Source organism: Phyllobates terribilis, unplaced genomic scaffold (genome assembly GCF_046119375.1).
Source record: "Phyllobates terribilis strain yellow unplaced genomic scaffold, ASM4611937v1 Scaffold_51__1_contigs__length_9155689, whole genome shotgun sequence".
NCBI classification, from domain to species: domain Eukaryota; kingdom Metazoa; phylum Chordata; class Amphibia; order Anura; family Dendrobatidae; genus Phyllobates; species Phyllobates terribilis.
The window spans coordinates 5,959,665-5,976,993 of record NW_027362811.1 but is presented as its reverse complement, the minus strand read 5'-3'; the positions used below and the strand labels follow the sequence as shown (position 1 = coordinate 5,976,993).

Genomic DNA, 17,329 nt, shown 5'->3' with positions numbered 1-17,329 from the left:
TCTCTCACCTCTCCAGTAAGCCGGAAGAGGATCTCTAGGGTGAGGTGTAATATCCTCTCCACCATCTTCTTTCTGTCTCTATCCATTCTTCTCTAGGAAAATGATATAGATAAATTATTAGTATACCATATTGTGGGAATGTGAGTGGATAGAAGATGACTCATTGCAAGATATATAAAATACTGAATAATAAATAAAATGAATAGCATGATGCCGGTATAAAGCAATAATGTGGTAGAGCACTTCATACATCTTGAGGTCAGACAGGGATATTTATGTGCTATCAATTAGCATTGCAGATGTTATAAAATAAATTATCTGAATTAACAATATAAAGAAGACAACAGTCTTTGTACAGCCAATAAAATATGTTAATCGTTTATTTGTATACATCTCACCACTCCACGATAAGTTCTGGAAAGAAGTGGTCTTCTAACCCCACCGCCTATTCTACACCGTGCGCACGATTATTGGGCAATTTGTATTTTTGATGATTACTTTTATTATTTAACATCACCAGTGCTGTCCGTCAATCTAAAAGAGTAATAAACCTGAATATATAAGAAAGTAAAAGTGCGGTGTTGTCTTAGGAGAATATCTCTATGTGCAGAATTATTATGAAAATATATGAAAAATTTAAATTTTCCATCTCAATTGTCTATTTTCATCTGTTCTAGTGAGAATAAGAACCAAACGAGTCAATGTCCAAAAATACATTTCTGACATTTTAAAAAAATATATCAGTGACCAACATAGCCACACATTCTTCTTAATACCAGTGATAAGCCATCCACCCATGGAGTCCATTAGTTTCTTAATCTGTCGATGATCATCTTTTTGGGCAGCACCAGCCACAGCCCCCGACAATGATCAGAGAGGGGCTGTTTTCCTTCACCATAAATGTTGAGTTTAAGAAAAGCCCAATAATTTACACTAAGGTCTACACTGTGTGCAGAATTATTAGGCAAATGAGTATTTTGATCATGATACTTTTTCTACATGTTGTCCTACTCCAAGCTGCATAGGCTTGAGAGCAAACTACCAATTAAGTAAATCTGGTGATGTGCATCTCTGTAATGAGGAGGGGTGTTGACTAATGACATCAACACCCTATATAAGGTGGGCTTAATTATTAGGCAACTTCCTTTCCTTTGGCAAAATGGGTCAGAAGAGAGATTTGACGGGCTCTGAAAAGTCCAAAATTGTGAGATGTCTTGCAGAGGGATGCAGCAGTCTTGAAATTTCCAAACTTTTGAAGCATGATCACCGAACAATCAAGCGTTTCATGGCAAATCGCTAACAGGGTTGCAAGAAGAGTGTTGGCCAAAAAAGGCGCAAAATAACTGCCCATGAATTGAGGAAAATCAAGCGTGAAGCTGCCAAGATGCCATTCGCCACCAGTTTTGCCATATTTCAGAGCTGCAACGTTACTGGAGTATCAAAAAGCACAAGGTGTGCGATACTCAGGGACATGGCCAAGGTAAGGAAGGCTGAAAAACGACCACCTCTGAACAAGAAACATAAGATAAAACGTCAAGAATGGGCCAAGAAATATCTTAAGACTGATTTTTCAAAGGTTTTATGGACTGATGAAATGAGAGTGACTCTTAATGGGCCAGATGGATGGGCCAGAGGCTGGATCAGTAAAGGGCAGAGAGCTCCACTCCGACTCAGACGCCAGCAAGGTGGAGGTGGGGTACTGGTATGGGCTGGTATCAACAAAGATGAACTTGTAGGACCTTTTCGGGTTGAGGATGGCGTGAAGCTCAACTTCCTGACCTACTGCCAGTTTCCGGAAGACAACTTCTTCAAGCAGTGGTACAGGAAGAAGTCGGTATCATTCAAAAAAAACATGATTTTCATGCAGGACAATGCTCCATCACATGCATCCAACTACTTCACAGCATGGCTAGCCAGTAAAGGTCTAAAAGAAGAAAAAATAATGACATGGCCCCCTTGTTCACCTGATCTGTGTAACGGGTCTGGGAGGCGGAACCTCTGAGCTACTATACAAGGGGGCAGTCCTTGTAAGGGAGCGGGTGGCGACCAGGGAAGACGGGCAGGAGGTCACAGCAGGTGACCGGGACAGTCTCTGAGTGAACGGGCTGGAGGTCACGGCAAGTGACCGGGGCAGTCTCTGGCTGAACGGGCTGATGGTCACGGCAAGTGACCGGGGCAGTCTCTGAATGAACGGGCAGATGGTCACGGCAAGTGACCGGGGCAGTCTCTGAATGAACGGGCAGATGGTCACGGCAAGTGACCGGGGCAGTCTCTAGGTAAAGGGTTGGTACGACCTGTGGCGGCTGATGATAGACGTGAGCTCCCAGGTGAGCAGGCGAGAGTCTCTGGATGAACGGGTGGTCACAGCATGTGACGGTGGAGCCTCCAGGAAGACCAACAGACAGGCGGCAGATGAGCGCTCCCAGGTGAGCGGGCAGAAGTCTCTGGACAGGCGGGTGGTCACAACACGTGACGGCAGAGCCTCCAGGTAGGCTAGCAGACAGGCAGCAGATGAGCGCTCCCAGGTGAGCGAGCAGGAGTCACTGGACAGGCAGGTGGTCACAGCACGAGACGGCGGAGCCTCCAGGTAGACTAGCAGGCAGGTAGCAGGTGTGTGCTCCCAGGTGAGCGGGCAAGCTGGTCCATAGACAGACTGACAGGAGTTGGAAGGCAGACCGTCGGACCTCAGGCAAGCAGGCAGGTGGCTGATGTGCTCTCCCAGGTGAGCGGGCAGGCTGGTCCTTAGACAGACTGACAGGAGTAGTAAGGCAGACTGTCGGACCTCAGACTAGCAGGCAGGTAGCAGATAATCAGGCAGGAATCTGGCAGGTAACTGGCAACGGGACCTGAGGGCTGAAGCAGAGTAGTGAACAGTGCAACAACATTGCTCAGGCACCTCCATTTTGGAGGAGGTGCCTTATATATGGTAAAGTCCTCCGGCCATTGGCCGGGGACTCCTTAGGATGGCGCGCGCGGCCCCTTTAAGAGGGAGGGAGGGCGCGCGCCCTAAGCACAGTGGCCGGGAAGGAGCGCGCGCTGCCAGCAGAGCGGGAGAGGGACGCCGGGCACGGAGCAGAGCGGTGAGGGGAACAGCGTCCCTGCCTAGCAGAGGGCAGGGACGCCGGCACTACAGTACCCCCCCCTTTAGGCCCCCCCTTTTTTAGGCCAGATAGAAATTTAGCTAGGATGAGAGGGGCATGGATGTTCTCCCGGGGCTCCCACGTTCTCTCCTCAGGACCAAACCCCTTCCAATCTACCAGAAAAAAGGTCTTTCCTCTTACCCTTTTGGTGGCAAGAATGTTCTCTACCTCAAACTCGTCCTCAGCAGAAACCGGAGCAGGAGGCGTACCTGTAGACTTGGAAAAAGAGTTAAGCACCACGGGTTTGAGGAGAGATACATGGAAGGAGTTAGGGATCCGTAAGTTGGCCGGGAGTTTCAATTTATAGGCCACCGGGTTGATCTGACTGATGACCTCCAGAGGACCGATGAACCGAGGCCCTAACTTGTAAGAAGGTATCTTGAGTCGAACATATTTAGATGAGAGCCAGACTTTATCTCCTGGACGAAATTGTGGAGGATCCAGGCGTTTTTTGTCAGCGTGTCTTTTCATACGCTCGGATGACAGAAGGAGTGCGGACCGGGTACTCTCCCATATGGAGGAAAATTTGCTAACGAGAGATTCCGCAGCCGGGTTGTCCACAGAGGTGGAGACAGGAAAAGGAATCCGAGGATGCTGACCAAAGACTACAAAAAACGGGGATTTGGAGGAGGATTCGCTGTCGTGATTATTATAAGAGAACTCGGCCCATGGTAGGAGATCCACCCAGTCAGAATGGTGGGCATTAACGAAGTGCCGGAGGTAACTGGTCAGGTTCTGATTGATCCGCTCCACTTGACCATTGGACTGTGGGTGGTAAGCGGAAGAGAAGTCCAGGGTGACGTCTAGTAGTTTACAAGTGGCTCTCCAGAAACGTGAGGTGAACTGTACCCCACGATCCGACACGATGTGGAGGGGCAGGCCATGAAGACGGAAGATGTGGCGGATAAAGTCTTTAGCCAGCTCGGGTGCAGACGGAAGGCCTGGCAGGGGAATAAAGTGAGCCATCTTGGAAAAGCGGTCAGCGACCACCCAAATGACCGTACAACCGGCAGAGACGGGGAGATCAGTTATAAAGTCCATTGCTATATGCTGCCAGGGGGCAGCAGGTACAGGAAGCGGAAGGAGGCGTCCGGCTGGCAGATGTCTCGGGACTTTGTTGCGGGCGCAGGACACACAGGCAGAAACAAAGTCTATTATGTCCTTGTGCAGGGTAGGCCACCAATAGTGCCGGGCAATAAGCTGGAGGGTCTTTTTCTGACCGGCGTGGCCAGCTAGTTTAGACGAATGGCCCCAGTGTAGGATCTTCTCCCGATCAGGTACTGAAACAAACGTCTTACCGGGAGGGAGACGATTTAGACTCACGGGAGCCACCTGCATTACTCTGGCGGGATCGATGATATGTTTAGGTTCTTCCTCGAGATCGGACACCAGAAAGGATCGGGACAAGGCGTCTGCTTTGACGTTTTTGTCAGCCGGGCGAAAATGAAGAACAAAATCAAAGCGAGCAAAAAACAAGGACCACCGGGCTTGGCGCGGGTTAAGTCTCTGGGCATGCTGGAGGTAAGCCAAGTTCTTGTGGTCAGTGTAAATTATTACCGGATGAAGAACCCCCTCGAGTAGGTAACGCCACTCCTCCAACGCCAGCTTGATGGCCAATAACTCTCGGTCTCCTATGGAATAGTTGCGCTCAGAAGAGGAGAAGAGTTTGGAGAAGAAGCCACAAGTTACCATTCTCCCGGAAGATGATTTTTGAGTAAGTACCGCTCCGGCTCCAGAGGAGGAGGCGTCAACTTCCAGGAAGAACTGCTTGTTGCCGTCCGGGCGATGCAGCACCGGGGCGGAAGAGAAGGCCTGTTTTAGGGAAAGAAAGGCCTCCTCTGCTTCGGGCGGCCACTCTTTGGGATTAGTACCCTTACGGGTGAGCGCGGAAATTGGGGCAGTCCGGGAAGAGAAGTGCGGGATGAAGAGGCGGTAATAGTTGGCGAAGCCCAGGAACCGTTGAATAGCCTTCAACCCCTCTGGTCGGGGCCATTTCTCGATGGCAGACAGTTTCTCAGGATCCATTTGTAGGCCGGTCTGAGAGATAATGTAGCCCAGAAACGGAAGCGAGGTCTGCTCAAAGAGGCACTTCTCATATTTAGCGTAGAGATGGTTCTGCCTGAGCCTGAGCAGGACCTGACGAACATCCCTCCGGTGAGTCTGGAGATCCGGAGAGAAGACCAAGATGTCGTCCAGGTACACCACTACGCAGGAGTAGAGAAGGTCCCGGAAGATGTCATTGACCAACTCTTGAAAGACGGCAGGAGCGTTACAGAGGCCAAAGGGCATTACCAGATATTCATAGTGGCCGTCCCGGGTGTTGAATGCCGTCTTCCATTCATCCCCCTGACGGATACGAACCAGGTTGTACGCCCCACGGAGGTCCAGTTTGGTGAAGATTCTAGCCCCCCTCAGACGATCAAATAACTCCGGAATGAGCGGAAGGGGGTACTTATTCTTCACCGTGATCTGGTTAAGGCCTCTATAGTCTATACAGGGACGGAGAGAGCCGTCCTTCTTTTTGACGAAAAAGAAGCCTGCTCCCGCCGGGGAGGTAGATTTCCGGATGAATCCCCTGGCCAGATTCTCCTCAATATATTCGGACATCGACCGGGTCTCAGCAGCGGATAATGGATAAATACGCCCACGGGGAGGAGAAGTACCAGGTAACAGGTCGATAGGGCAGTCGTATGGTCTATGAGGGGGTAGTGTCTCTGCCTCCTTTTTATTAAAGACATCAGCATAAGACCAATAAGGAATCGGAAGTCCAGGTAGATTAGCTGGGGTAGGAGAAGGACGGACGGGATGAACGGGAACCAGACAGGTCTTATGGCAGCCCTGTCCCCAGCGAAGGACTTCTCCGGTCTGCCAGTCAAGAACGGGTGCATGTTTCTGGAGCCAAGGTAGGCCTAGCAAGAGGGCGTGAGAGAGTCCAGGCAGAACATGGAAGGAGATACTTTCAGAATGCAGCATTCCCACCTGCAGAGTAATGGATTCGGTGATGAGTTGGATGGGGCGTGGTAAGAGCCCCCCATCCACGGCAGCAACAGACAAGGGTACAGCCAGAGGTTTGGTGGGGATGCGGTATTTCTCTACCAGGGACTGTGAAATAAGATTCCCGGCTGCTCCAGAGTCCAGTTGGGCTAGTTCGAAATAACGGTTCTCCCCGTAGACGATTGAAACTGACAACAGCAGGGATGGAGAGGATTTATTCTTGTCTAGGTGGACCTCTCTGAGCGAACCTAGACACAGGCGTTTCCCGACCTCTCCGGGCAGGCACGGATCCGGTGCTCTTTACTGCCACAGTAGAAGCAGGTCCCCTCGGCACGGCGTAAGTCCTGACGGGTCTTGACCATCTTGGTCTGGTCGACCTGCATAGGCTCAGGAGGGTGTACCTGGTTAGAGACAGAAGGAGTGACGGGTTTCTGAAAAGTAGGAGCTAGACGTGGTAACCTCCTCTCACGGGTGACCTCTCTGGCACGCTCCTGGAACCGTAGGTCAATCCGGGTGGCAAGAGTTATTAAGTCATCGAGAGTGGTAGGAATGTCCCGACCGGCAAGTTCATCTTTAATACGGCCGGACAGACCCTCCCAGAAGACGGAAACCAGAGCGTCGTTATCCCAGGCCAGCTCCGAGGCAAGGGTACGGAACCGTATGGCATATTGGCCCACGGTGAGACTCTCCTGACGGAGGCGTAGCAACGATGATGCGGATGAGGTCTTCCGTCCGGGTTCGTCGAAGACTTTCCGGAAAGCCGTGAGAAAAGCAGGCAAGTTGGACACCAGGGGGTCTCCTCTCTCCCATAGAGGATTTAGCCAGGCCAGGGCCTCCCCGGTGAGATGGGACATGATGAATGCAATTTTGGCTCGGTCGGAGTTAAACTGGTGGGACAATAGTTCAAAGTGCAGGGTGCACTGATTTATGAAGCCCCGAGCCTGGGCTGAGTCGCCTCCGAAGCGAGGAGGTGCAGAAAGCCGAGGTCCGGGGTAGGATATCATGGTGTTAGTGGACAGCGGAGCTGCCGGATTGCGAGACATGGCACTGGCGGAGGTTGTTGGTGGAGCAGTCAGAGTGTCCAGGCGAGTATTGACATTCCGCAGGTGACCCAGGATGGACTCCTGTTGGGACCTTTGACGGGACAGTTCATGACACAGGTCCGAGAGCGAGGGAGCTTGGGTGCCACCGGGTTCCATGGCCCGAGCAAACTGTAACGGGTCTGGGAGGCGGAACCTCTGAGCTACTATACAAGGGGGCAGTCCTTGTAAGGGAGCGGGTGGCGACCAGGGAAGACGGGCAGGAGGTCACAGCAGGTGACCGGGACAGTCTCTGAGTGAACGGGCTGGAGGTCACGGCAAGTGACCGGGGCAGTCTCTGGCTGAACGGGCTGATGGTCACGGCAAGTGACCGGGGCAGTCTCTGAATGAACGGGCAGATGGTCACGGCAAGTGACCGGGGCAGTCTCTGAATGAACGGGCAGATGGTCACGGCAAGTGACCGGGGCAGTCTCTAGGTAAAGGGTTGGTACGACCTGTGGCGGCTGATGATAGACGTGAGCTCCCAGGTGAGCAGGCGAGAGTCTCTGGATGAACGGGTGGTCACAGCATGCGACGGTGGAGCCTCCAGGAAGACCAACAGACAGGCGGCAGATGAGCGCTCCCAGGTGAGCGGGCAGAAGTCTCTGGACAGGCGGGTGGTCACAGCACGTGACGGCAGAGCCTCCAGGTAGGCTAGCAGACAGGCAGCAGATGAGCGCTCCCAGGTGAGCGAGCAGGAGTCACTGGACAGGCAGGTGGTCACAGCACGAGACGGCGGAGCCTCCAGGTAGACTAGCAGGCAGGTAGCAGGTGTGTGCTCCCAGGTGAGCGGGCAAGCTGGTCCATAGACAGACTGACAGGAGTTGGAAGGCAGACCGTCGGACCTCAGGCAAGCAGGCAGGTGGCTGATGTGCGCTCCCAGGTGAGCGGGCAGGCTGGTCCTTAGACAGACTGACAGGAGTAGTAAGGCAGACCGTCGGACCTCAGACTAGCAGGCAGGTAGCAGATAATCAGGCAGGAATCTGGCAGGTAACTGGCAGGTAACTGGCAACGGGACCTGAGGGCTGAAGCAGAGTAGTGAACAGTGCAACAACATTGCTCGGGCACCTCCATTTTGGAGGAGGTGCCTTATATATGGTAAAGTCCTCCGGCCATTGGCCGGGGACTCCTTAGGACGGCGCGCGCGGCCCCTTTAAGAGGGAGGGAGGGCGCGCGCGCGCGCCCTAAGCACAGTGGCCGGGAAGGAGCGCGCGCTGCCAGCAGAGCGGGAGAGGGACGCCGGGCACGGAGCAGAGCGGTGAGGGGAACAGCGTCCCTGCCTAGCAGAGGGCAGGGACGCCGGCACTACAATCTGAATCCCATAGAGAACCTGTGGTCCATCATAAAATGTGAGATCTACAGGGAGGGAAAACAGTACACCTCTCGGAACAGTGTCTGGGAGGCTGTGGTGGCTGCTGCATGCAATGTTGATCGAAAACTGATCAGGCAACTGACAGAATCTATGGATGGAAGGCTGTTGAGTGTCATCATAAAGAAAGGTGGCTATATTGATCACTAATTTTTGGGGTTTTTGTTTTTGCATGTCAGAAATGTTTATTTCTAAATTTTGTGCACTGATATTGGTTTACCTGGTGAAAATAAACAAGTGAGATGGGATTATATTTGGTTTTTATTAAGTTGCCTAATAATTCTGCACAGTAATAGTAACCTGCACAAACAGATATCCTCCTAAGATAGCCAAATCTAAAAAAAAAAACACTCCAACTTCCAAAAATATTACGCTTGGATATTTATGAGTCTTTTGGGCTGATTGAGAACATAGTTGCTGATCAATAAAAAAAATAGTCCTCTAAAATACAACTTGCCTAATAATTCTGCACACAGTGTAGGTCCAGTGAGGAAGAGGCCATGTCATTATGTAATTTTTTCATCTTTAAGACCTTTCCTGGCACTGATGCTGCGATTTAGTATTGTACTGCAGAACAATCCTGATTTTTTTAAAGATGCAGATATTTTCCTGTACCTCTGCTTAAAGAAAGCATCTTCTAAAAACTGGCAGAAGTTTAGGGAGTTGATTTTGAGTCCATCTTCAACTCGAAAAGGTCCAACTAGCTCACCTGTAATAATACCAGCCCATAACAGTGCCCATCCCGCTGGTGTCTGAGTCAAAGTCAAGGTCTCTGCCCATTAATGATCCAGCCACAGGCCCATCCATCTGGTCCATCAAGAGTCACTCTCATCAGTTCATAAAACCTTTGAAAAATCTGTTTTCAGATATTTCTTGGACAAGTCTTTTCTTGTGTCTTGTTCAGTGATGGTCAGGGTTCAGCCTCAGTCTTGTCGCTGAGCACTGAACACCTAGTTCTTCTGGGTCTCCAGGGAGGCTGCAGTTCTGAAATACAACAGCACTGGAGGATAATATCTTCCTGGTCGCTTCACATTTGAGTCTTCTGAAATCTTTTGCAGTTAATGCTATTCTTTTTTTCTTTTGTGACCCTGTAGAATTTTGAAGTTTCTGTGGTCACTCCCCAATATCTGAACAATTTAAGGAGTGCTGCATCACTCTGTAAGACTTTTAACCATTTTTGACTTTTTAGAGTCAGTTGAAACCCTTTTTGGCCCATTTTGCCTGAGGAAAAGAAGCTGCCTAACAATCCCCCCCCCCCCCCCCCCTGATAAAGGGTGTCAATATCCATAGGCCACACACCCCTCATCACACAAGTACACATCACCTGATCTACTTCATCCGATAAACATAAAAGTTTATATAGCTTGCATTTGGAAAATCTGCATAAGAATGATGATATGGTCAACATAGTCACTTGCCTAATAATTGCGCACACAGTGTTTGTTTCAAAGTGGTCAAGAAAACTAAATTTTTTATTCTCCACTGCTATCAGCTTCAGGTGCAATGTTCAAGAAACATCCCACAATTCATAGAATGTGGATTCCACATCTGACCCCTGACAAAGCAAGAAAAGTGAAAATATTATGCAAAAAGTGCTTAGGAGTGATAAGGTAAGAATTTTTTTGCTTGTCAGTAAAACTCATTGATGGTGATGTGTGTCAGGGCTCTTTATATCACTGTAGCAATTGCAGACACCTGTGCTAATTAGTTTGGCAGGTTGTGTCCAATGAAAGGCAAGACTACTTAAGAAGGCTGTCCCACATTATTAAGCAGCCTACATTTTCTGCCAAAATGGGAAAGAAAAAGGATGTGTCGGCTGCTGAGAAGCAACAAATTGTGAAGTGTTTACGTCAAGGCATGACTACAATCAACATTGCCAAGACACTTCATCGTGATCATCGCACAATCAAGAAGTATGTAGCTGATTCACAGTACACACGTGTGCGTGCTGATAAGGGAACATTGAGGACTCTTTCCTACAGGCAATTACTTCAGGTTAAAAGAGCAGCGGCAAAAAAGCCTTGTCATAGCAGCAGACAAGTTTTTGAAGCGGCTGGTGCCTCCAACGTCCCCCGAACAACAAGATGCAGGGTGCTTCAGAGGTTTGCAGCTGTGCGTAAGCCATCCTGTTGACCTCCTCTATCCACTGCACACAAGCAGAAACGGCTCCAGTGGGCCAAACAATACATGAAGACTGACTTCAAAACTGTTTTGTTCACCGATGAGTGCCGTGCAACGCTCGATGGTCCAGATGGATGGAGTGGAGGATGGCTGGTTGATGGACACCCCATGCAAACACGACTACGGCGCCAACAAGGAGGAGGTGGAGTAATGTTTTGGGCTGGAATCATGGGGAGAGAGATTGTCGGCCCCTTTAGGATCCCTGAAGGGGTAAAGATGAACTCCATAATGTATGTTCAGTTTCTCAAACAGCACTTCCTTCCATGGTTCAAGAAGAAGAACCGTGTATTCCACAGCAAGATCATTTTCATGCATGATAATGCCCCGTCTCATGCTGCACATAACACACCTGCATCTCTGGCTGATATGGGCATAAAAGGGGACAAACTTATGGTGTGGCCCCCATGCTCCCCTGACCTCAACCCCATTGAGAACCTCTGGAGCATCATCAAAAGGAGTGTCTATGATGGTGGGAGGCAGTTCACATCTAAGCAACAGCTCTGGGAGGGTATTCTGTCCTCATGCAAAACAATTGAAGCAGGAACCATCCAAAACCTGACAAATTCAAGAGACGAGAGAGTTCAGAAGCTCCTTTCGAACAAGGGGTCCTATGTGCAAATGTAACATCACCTAGAATAAAGTTTTGAGTTGAAAACTGTTTGATTTCAGTTTGTAATAACCTGTTAATGGTTATAATTTCAAAAATGACCATTTTTTTGTTCTTTATTAAAATGAAAAGGTTGAAAACTCTGCTATGCATAATAATTTGGAACATGCATTTTGAGTGCAGTTTGAGTGTTTTATTTTTTTTTAAATATACTGTTATCATAGGCAGTTTGTACAAAAACCTTTCAATTGTACTCTAATAGTTATTTGACTGGAAAATTACAATGACTGCAATTCATATACAGTGGTGGCCAAAAGTATTGGCACCCCTGCAACTCTGTCAGATAATACTCAATTTCTTCCTGAAAATGATTGCAATCACAAATTCTTTGGTCTTATTATCTTCATTTAATTTGCTTGCAAGGAAAAAACACAAAAGAATGAAGCAAAAATCAAATCATTGATCATTTCACACAAAACTCCAAAAAAGGGCCGGACAAAAGTATTGTCACCCTCAGCCTAATACTTGGTTGCACAACCTTTAGCCAAAATAACTGCGAACAACCGCTTCTGGTAACCATCAATGAGTTTCTTACAATGCTCAGCTGGAATTGTAGACCATTCTTCTTTGGCAAACTGCTCCAGGTCCCTGATATTTGAAGGGTGCCTTCTCCAAACTGCCATTTTGAGATCTCTCCACAGGTGTTCTATGGGATTCAGGTCTGGACTCATTGCTGGCCACCTTAGAAGTCTCCAGTGCTTTCTCTCAAACCATTTTATAGTGCTTTTGGAAGTGTGTTTTGGGTCATTGTCCTGCTGGAAGACCCATGACCTCTGAGGGAGACCCAGCTTTCTCACACTGGGCCCTACATTATGCTGCAAAATTTGTTGGTAGTCTTCAGACTTCATAATGCCATGCACACGGTCAAGCAGTCCAGTGCCAGAGGCAGCAAAGCAACCCCAAAACATCAGGGAACCTCCGCCATGTTTGACTGTAGGGACCGTGTTATTTTCTTTGAATGCCTCTTTTTTTCCCTGTACACTCTATGTTGATGTTTTTTCCCAAAAAGCTCTACTTTTGTCTCATCTGACCAGCGAACATTCTTCCAAAACATTTTAGGTTTTCTCAGGTAAGTTTTGGCAAACTCCAGCCTGGCTTTTTTATGTCTCGGGGTAAAAAGTGGGGTCTTCCTGGGTATCCTACCATACAGTCCCTTTTCATTCAGACGCCGACGGATAGTACGGGTTGACACTGTTGTACCCTGGGACTGCAGGGCAGCTTGAACTTGTTTGGATGTTAGTCTAGGTCCTTTATCCACCATCCGCACAATTTTGCATTGAAATCTCTCGTCAATTTTTCTTTTCCGTCCACATCTAGGGAGGTTAGCCACAGTGCCATGGGCTTTAAACTTCTTGATGACACTGCGCACGGAAGACACAGGAACATTCAGGTCTTTGGAGATGGACTTGTAGCCTTGAGATTGCTCTTGCTTCCTCACAGTTTGGTTTCTCAAGTCCTCAGACAGTTCTTTGGTCTTCTTTCTTTTCTCCATGCTCAATGTGGTATACACAAGGACACAGGACAGAGGTTGAGTCAACTTTAATCCATGTTAACTGGCTGCAAGTGTGATTTAGTTATTGCCAACACCTGTTAGGTGCCACAGGTAAGTTACAGGTGCTGTTAATTACACGAATTAGAGAAGCATCACATGATTTTTCAAAGGGTGCCAATACTTTTGTCCACCCCTTTTTGGTTTGGTGTGGAATTATATCCAATTTGGCTTTAGGACAATTATTTTTGTGTTTTTTTCATTGAAGACAAATTAAATGAAGAGAATAATACCAAAGAATTTGTGATTGCAATCATTTTCAGGAAGAAACTGCGTATTATCTGACAGAATTGCAGGGGTGCCAATATTTTTGGCCAGCACTGTAGGTAATTTGGGAAAATCTGAGAAAATATTATTTGCATAATAATTTGGAACACAGTGTAGTTGGGCAATATTCTGAAGCTTGTTTCCATTGTGATTATGATATGTTATAAGCAAGTTTAAATCTCTCAGCTAATTCAAGATGTGTATTTGGTGGGGGCACTGCTTTTTATGATAACACAAAAGAAACACTGGTATGGTTGCATGCAGCAGGGTGCAGTGCATGTTCAGGGGTTAATTTCTGGTCCAACAAAAAAAATAATTATAACCACGTCCTGTTGATTACAGCAACAAAGAAGAGCTACCCTGAAAGCCTAGATGGTCTGAGAGCAGAGAGAAGTGATGAGGAGACAACCTGAGGGTAGGAAGTAGTGCTAAGGAAACGGCCTGAGGGCAGAAAGGAGTTCTGAGGGGACGGCCTGAGGACAGAAAGGAGCGCTGAGGGGATGGCCTGAGAGCAGAAAGGAGCGCAGAGGAGACGGCCTGAGAGCAGAAAGGAGCGCTGAGGGGACGGCCTGAGAGCAGAGAGGAGCACTGAGGAGACGGCCTGAAGGCAAAGAGGAGCGCTGAGGAGACGGCCTGAGGACAGAAAGGAGCGCTGAGGGGACGGCCTGCGAGCAGAGAGGAGCGCTGAGGGGACGGCCTGCGAACAGAGAGGAGCGCTGAGGAGACGGCCTGAGAGCAGAAAGGAGCGCTGAGGAGAACGGCCTAAGGGCAGAGAGGAGCGCTGAGGAGACGGCCTGAGGGCAGAAAGGAGCCCTGAGGAGACGGCCTGAGGGCATAAAGGAGCGCTGAGGAGACGGCCTGAGGGCAGAGAGGAGCGCAGAGGAGACGGCCTGAGGGCAGAGAGGAGCGCTGAGGGGACGGCCTGAGGACAGAAAGGAGCGCTGAGGGGACGGCCTGCGAGCAGAGAGGAGCGCTGAGGGGACGGCCTGCGAGCAGAGAGGAGCACTGAGGAGACGGCCTGAGAGCAGCAAGGAGCGCTGAGGAGACGGCCTAAGGGCAGAGAGGAGCGCTGAGGAGACGGCCTGAGGGCAGAAATGAGCCCTGAGGAGACGGCCTGAGGGCATAAAGGAGCGCTGAGGAGACGGCCTGAGGGCAGAGAGGAGCGCAGAGGAGACGGCCTGAGGGCAGAGAGGAGCGCAGAGGAGACGGCCTGAGAGCAGAAAGGAGCGCAGAGGAGACGGCCTGAGAGCAGAAAGGAGCGCTGAGGGGACGGCCTGAGAGCAGAGAGGAGCGCTGAGGAGACGGCCTGAAGGCAAAGAGGAGCGCTGAGGAGACGGCCTGAGGACAGAAAGGAGCGCTGAGGGGACGGCCTGCGAGCAGAGAGGAGCGCTGAGGGGACGGCCTGCGAGCAGAGAGGAGCGCTGAGGAGACAGCCTGAGAGCAGAAAGGAGCGCTGAGGAGACGGCCTAAGGGCAGAGAGGAGCGCTGAGGAGACGGCCTGAGGGCAGAAAGGAGCCCTGAGGAGACGGCCTGAGGGCATAAAGGAGCGCTGAGGAGACGGCCTGAGGGCAGAGAGGAGCGCTGAGGCGACGGCCTGAGGGCAGAGAGGAGCGCTGAGGGGTCGGCCTGAGGGCAGAAAAAAGCGCTGAGGAGACGGCCTGAGGGCAGAGAGAAGCTCTGAGGAGACAACCTGAGGGTCTAAAGAAGCTCTGAGGAAACGGCCTGAGGGCAGAAAGGAGCACTGAGGAGATGGCCTGAGGCCAGAGAGGAGCGCTAAGGGGATAGCCTAAATGCAGAAAGGAGAGCTGAGGGGATGGCCTGAGGGTAGAAAGGAGCGCTGAGGGGACGGCCTGAGGGCAGAAAGGAATGCTGAGAAGATGGCCTGAGGGCAGAAAGGAGCACTGAGCAGATTACCTGAGGGCAGAAAGGAGCGCTGAGTAGACAACCTGAGGGCAGAAATAGGCGCGAAGAGATGGCCTGATGTCACGGGTGTGTTGGAGGTGACGGACAGTCGCCCTGCAGGGGGTTGCAGGAGATCTCTACATTTGGCATTCCAGACAGCTTTTTAGATAAGAGGCTGTCTTTAGGACCAAGCGGCTACCTCTTTCTTGCTAATTAGCTCTCTGGTCTGGGTGTATATATACCTGGGGTGACTGAGATGGAGTCACCGGTTATATTCATTTCTACTTGTGAAGCTTAGCAAGAACAGTACTTCATCCTCTCTGGAGCTTGAGGCCGTGTGCTTATTTGGAGTTCATCTAAAGCAAAGCTGTTTTCCCACTTTTATGTCTACCCATGTTGTCTATAGAGTTTAGCGGAGGTTGACTACTGCTCATCTCCTCCCATCCCTACCCGTAGCAATACTCCAGGGAGAGCAGGGCGAGGCCCGCGTGCGGCGATTGCTGAAAAGGCAATATAGAGACGGTAGTTGAGACAGGGTGATGCCAGAACAGACTAGGAGGTCTCCACTTCCCCCTTTCCCTAGTGTCTGGGCTCCCTTTCCCTTTTCCCTCTGTGTTGCACTAGTATTCCCACACCTGGCATGACACCTGAGGGCAGAAAGGTGCGCTGAGGGGACGGCCTGAGGGTAGAAAGGAATGCTGAGGAGATGGCCTAAGGGTATAAAAGAACACTGAGGAGACAGCCTGAAGGTAGAAAGGAGCGCTGAGGAGATGGCCTGAGGGCAGAGAGGAGCGCTGAGGAGATGGCCTGAGGGCAGAAAGGAGCGCTGAGGAGATGGCCTGAGGGCAGAAAGGAGCGCTGAGGGGACAGCCTGAGGGTAGAAAAGAGCGCTAAGGAGACCGCCTGAGGGTAGAAAAGAGCACTGAGGAGACAGCCTGAGGGTAGAAAGGAGTGCCGAGGAGATCGCCTGAGGGTAGAAAGGAGCGCTGAGGAGATGGCCTGAGGGCAGAGAGGAGCACTGAGGGGACGGCCTGAGGGTAGAAAGGAGTGCTGAGGAGATGGCCTGAGGGCAGAAAGGAGCACTGAGGAGATGGCCTAAGGGTAGAAAGGAGCGCTGAGGAGATGGCCTGAGGGCAGAAAGGAGCACTGAGGAGATGGCCTGAGGGCAGAAAGGAGCGCTGAGGAGATCGCCTGAGGGTAGAAAGGAGCGCTGTGATGGCCTGAGGGCAGAGAGGAGCACTGAGGGGACGGCCTGAGGGCAGAAAGGAGCGCTGAGGAGACGGCCTGATGGCAGAAAGGAGCGCAGAGGGGGCAGCCTGAGAGCAGAGAGAAGCACTGAGGGGACGGCCTGAGAGCAGAGAGAAGCACTGAGGGGACGGCCTGAGAGCAGAGAGGAGCGCTGAGGACATTGCCAAGAAATGCTGAGGAGACGGCCTGAGAGTAAAGAGGAACGCTGAGGAGACGGCCTAAGTGTGGAATTTATAAGAAAAAGAACTTAGGTGTGAAATATAACGGGAATCCTGAGAGAAAGTGGATGGAGCTCAATATAAAGGAGCAGAACTGACGAATTTAGCAGTAAACACAGCCTTAAAGGGGTTGTCCATTTACTTTGTGTTCGGGGTAGACTTATATGGTACAAGAGTGTGGTTAGATGTATGCTTAAGGACGTGGCAGATGTAAAAAAGTGAGTGTGAGCCCCAATATGGACAATGTTAATAATGTGTGTACAGCGCTGCAGAATATGGTGGCGATATGGAAGAAAGTGCAATGAATAATCCTAATAGAGAATAAGGGGGAATCTCCACATACCTCCACCTGCAGAGCCGCCACCACATATATGGCTGTTGTGTGCGCACAGGACCTGTGGTGAGGTCACAGGAGGGGAGGAGTCAGTGGTCACATGATCAGGGGCCTCAGTGGATGCAGGACACTGCTGTACCCTGCAGGATGGAGCGCATACAAGTGTTTATAGTGTGTGGTGAGCGTCTCCATTAGGTCATAGGTCAGACACTATGTTCCTCACTTATCTGTGTGACTAGCGCCTCATACCGGCCTTATCCATGTGCATTTATAATACTAGGCAGCCGCCCCTCCATGAACCGTCGGTGTGTGAGTGGTTGTTCCATCCATTTTGCACCTGTGCTGCCTCCGCCTTTATCATGGGGACTGTTGTGTCCTGCG

The 17,329-nt window shown here is 50.4% G+C and overlaps 1 protein-coding gene across 1 annotated transcript in view; it reads right to left on the bottom strand.

Moving 5' to 3' along the window:
- The window catches only part of LOC141191704 (uncharacterized), a 30,356-nt gene extending 13,269 nt beyond the window's left edge, over positions 1–17,087 (bottom strand). The window contains exons 1-2 of the mRNA XM_073661645.1: positions 16,958–17,087; positions 9–92 (exon numbers count right to left, since the gene is read on the bottom strand). Coding sequence (XP_073517746.1) covers positions 9–86 — 78 coding nt within the window. The 5' untranslated portion in view covers positions 87–92; positions 16,958–17,087. The remainder of the gene's footprint in view (positions 1–8; positions 93–16,957) is intronic.
- Positions 17,088–17,329: the final 242 nt, after the last annotated feature.